At 55.9% G+C, this 3,005-nt stretch overlaps 1 protein-coding gene across 2 annotated transcripts in view; it reads right to left on the bottom strand.

Moving 5' to 3' along the window:
• The window catches only part of CORO6 (coronin 6), an 8,023-nt gene extending 5,075 nt beyond the window's left edge, over positions 1–2,948 (bottom strand). Inside the window, exons 1-3 of one of the 2 annotated variants that reach the window (XM_010861379.1) lie at positions 2,619–2,948; positions 1,864–2,123; positions 272–394 (exon numbers count right to left, since the gene is read on the bottom strand). In XM_010861379.1, the coding sequence (XP_010859681.1) occupies positions 272–394; positions 1,864–2,061 (321 nt within the window). In that variant the 5' untranslated portion in view covers positions 2,062–2,123; positions 2,619–2,948. The remainder of the gene's footprint in view (positions 1–271; positions 395–1,863; positions 2,124–2,618) is intronic. The other variant, XM_010861378.1, reaches the window with a different exon arrangement.
• Positions 2,949–3,005: the final 57 nt, after the last annotated feature.

Genomic DNA, 3,005 nt, shown 5'->3' with positions numbered 1-3,005 from the left:
TCAGCTCTCCAGAGACCTCCCTACTCCCCTGAGCAGGGAGACTTCAGAGCCCTGCCTCCCTGCTCTTCAGGCTCCAAGGTGGCCACGGCTATAATTAGTCCTAAGCAGTGCATCCTGGGAGGGGGTGGGCATGTAGCTGAGAATAGCCTGGGAGCTGGGCAGGGCAGGTCCTGGCACTCAGCACCTCCCTTACCACCTTACAAAGCACAGGTGAGGCCGCCCTCCCGGCTTCCCATGCCCCACAGCCCAGGAGCATCCACCTGGTACCTACCATGATGGTGGTGTCGTCTGAGGCACTGGCAATGACGTTGTCATTGTGCGGGCACCAGTCAATGTCCAGCACAGGGGCAGTGTGCCCAGTGACCAGTGGGTAGTTCTTATCCACTCGCCCTGTCTGCAGGGGTCAGAGAAGGAGATATGGGGCTATTCTCCTGTGTGTTTTCAGGGGGCTGGGAGTGGACCTATTTACATCTCAACTGTCTGTTATCTGTTGTGTCTTTGCAGAACTCACCCCCTCTCTGCTCCTCCAAACCCAGACAGCCTACTTCCTCTACTTCCCTGAAGGCAGAGTCTAAGTCATTTAATATCAAGGAATCAGACGCAGAGAGGTAAGATAACTTAACCAAGGACACACAGCAAGATACTGGTAGAGCCAAGACTTGACTTCTCAGTCCAGTGCTCTTCCAAGAACACCTCCTTGGAGGACGCTGTTCTTGGGCCTGTCCTCTGCACCTGAAATCTCTCTGGGAAACCCCTGCTGGACTAGGTCAAGGTAAGGTTATATGCAGTGCAGGGCTGCATAGCTCCTTCCTAGCCGCAATGGGCAGATCTCTCCCTGGTCACTGGCTTTACCTTGGAACCACCAGCAGCAGGCATTCCTCATGCCTGCTATCTCCTAACCTGAGCTGAGGCCCATCTATTTTTAATCTTTATGGTATGTTTGGTGGGGGGGGCTCTGAGGCCTTTGCAGGGGCTGGCATCGACCCAGACCAGGCGGCAGGGGAGAGGGGTGGCTGTGTGGCACTGGAATGGCGGTTGTACTGGGGGAGGGGGTGGCTCCCACTGAAATTTGAGCCCTGGGGATGGTGTCCTTGGATGGCGTCTGCATTGTCTTGGAGTGAGTCACTGGCTATTGTCAGGCCTCATCCTGACCTTGCCACCTGTGGGGCCTCTCCTAACAAGGTGTAGAGGCCAGAATCCAGGTCAAGGTCATGCCTTGGAGCGGACAGCCTATGGGTAGGGATGGCTGAGGGGCTTGAGGCTACTCAGTAAAGGTGATGGTCATTGCTTGGCCCCCATCCCTGGAGTACTGGGGGCTTTGGCCTCATGACATATGGGGACATATGTCATGTCCCCCTGCCTTTTGCTCTTGTTCTACCTCACTGCAAGAACCAGAAAGGGGGAGGCAGCCAAGGATTCTGGATAGAGCCTGACCCTGTCCTCACTGTGCTGCTCTGGGGTGTGATTTAATCCAGTAGTCACCCTGGGCTGGGTACAAAGATCCAGAGGCCAGAAACACGAAGGGGTGTGGCATCAGGAGAATAGGAACAGAATCCAGCCAGGTCCTGACTCCACTGCTTCCCAACTATCCATCACCCCCTCCAGGTCCCTGCTGGGTACAGTATGCTGCATGGAGAAGGGATGGGCTGTGCGTAGGTGGGGACCAATGTGATGCTGCTGTTCTGGGAGGGGTGAGGAGCTCCCAATAGGTCCCTGAGAGATTGGGGGATAGGGAGCAGTCAGTCCGCCTAGACTGCCCTGCCGAATTAGGAATGGAGCTAGGTGAGAACACAGGCTGCTGTCCGGAGTCCCCAGGAGTCACAGTCGGTGTCCTCCACCTGCTTCCTTCCCCTCATCCCTCACCTTGGCCAGAGGCAGGACGATGAAGGCACCTCCACCCCCAGCCTCCACAATAATGGCCAGGAATTTGGGGTTGACGGCACAGAAGGCGCTGTCCCATGTGACCTTGGACACACGGATGTCCTCGTAGGCCTGGTCAGCCTTTGCCGCCTGTCCAAACACGTGGCGGAACTTGCTCTGCCGAACCACGCGCCGGCTCATAGCTGGGGGCAGAGATGGAGGATCTCAGTCCCCAGAAATGCTTTTGGTCCTTAGTCCTGTAGCTGTGGGAGGGAGGAAGAGTTGGGGGAGTGGCAAGTGAGAAGGATTATCTTGCCAAGAGTCAGGTATAAATTAATATAGAGTCTGGTCCTAGAAGCAAGGCGTTTTCTTATATATGGGAAAGTTCTTTGCTTAGTTCAAGGGACTTGGATTTGGGACCTGACTTCTTCTTAGAGAACCGGCCCTTAGACTGGGGCCAACAGTGGAAGCTAACTGGGCCTGAAAGCTTCCTGGACCTTCAAGTGGTTTTGGGAGGAGCCTCAACACCAGGCTGCCCTCCGGCTGCCAGCCTTGGGTGAGCATCTCTTCACCGAAGTGGTTTATCTCCCAGAGGCGTCTTGGTCCAGAATCAGAGACTTCCTGGCTTAAGGCCATTTGTGGGGCTAGGACTGCAGCCCCCCAAGATTCTAAGCTCAGCATCTCTGGCAAAGGTTAGGCGAATGGGGTTTGCCTTTTTCTAAAAATTTGCCAAGGAGGAATTCCTCCTGTCAGCTAACCTGAGTCCTTCCTGCTCCTGCTGTCATCAGTTTCTTCCCATGCTGTCGGGGGTGGGGTGGGAGTGGGAGGAACGCGCTGTAAGGTAGATTTCCTCCTCCCACCCCTCTCGCACCGGCTTCTCTAAGAGGCCCTCACGACGGTATTCTGGCTTTTACCCGCCATACTTCAGTCCCACTTCTCCTCTGGGTCCTCTCTCCTGCTAAACTCTTGCGGCTAGGGTCCTCGAACCCCTCCCCAGGCCAGAACCAAATTTTCAGAAGTGGAATGGGGAGGGTGAGGTGCCTCTTCTCCCGCTAGGAGCTTGCACTCAGCTCTTCCCCAGGCACCACACCAAGCGCTTTCCAAGCCGCAGCCACTGCCTCCAGCCCCTCCCCAGCACCGGGCAT

The sequence above is a fragment of the Bison bison genome, unplaced genomic scaffold (assembly GCF_000754665.1).
Source record: "Bison bison bison isolate TAMUID 2011002044 unplaced genomic scaffold, Bison_UMD1.0 scf7180017864472, whole genome shotgun sequence".
Classification (NCBI taxonomy): Eukaryota; Metazoa; Chordata; class Mammalia; order Artiodactyla; family Bovidae; genus Bison; species Bison bison.
Note: the sequence above shows the minus strand (reverse complement) of the source record. Positions and strands in the feature narration are given on the sequence as shown.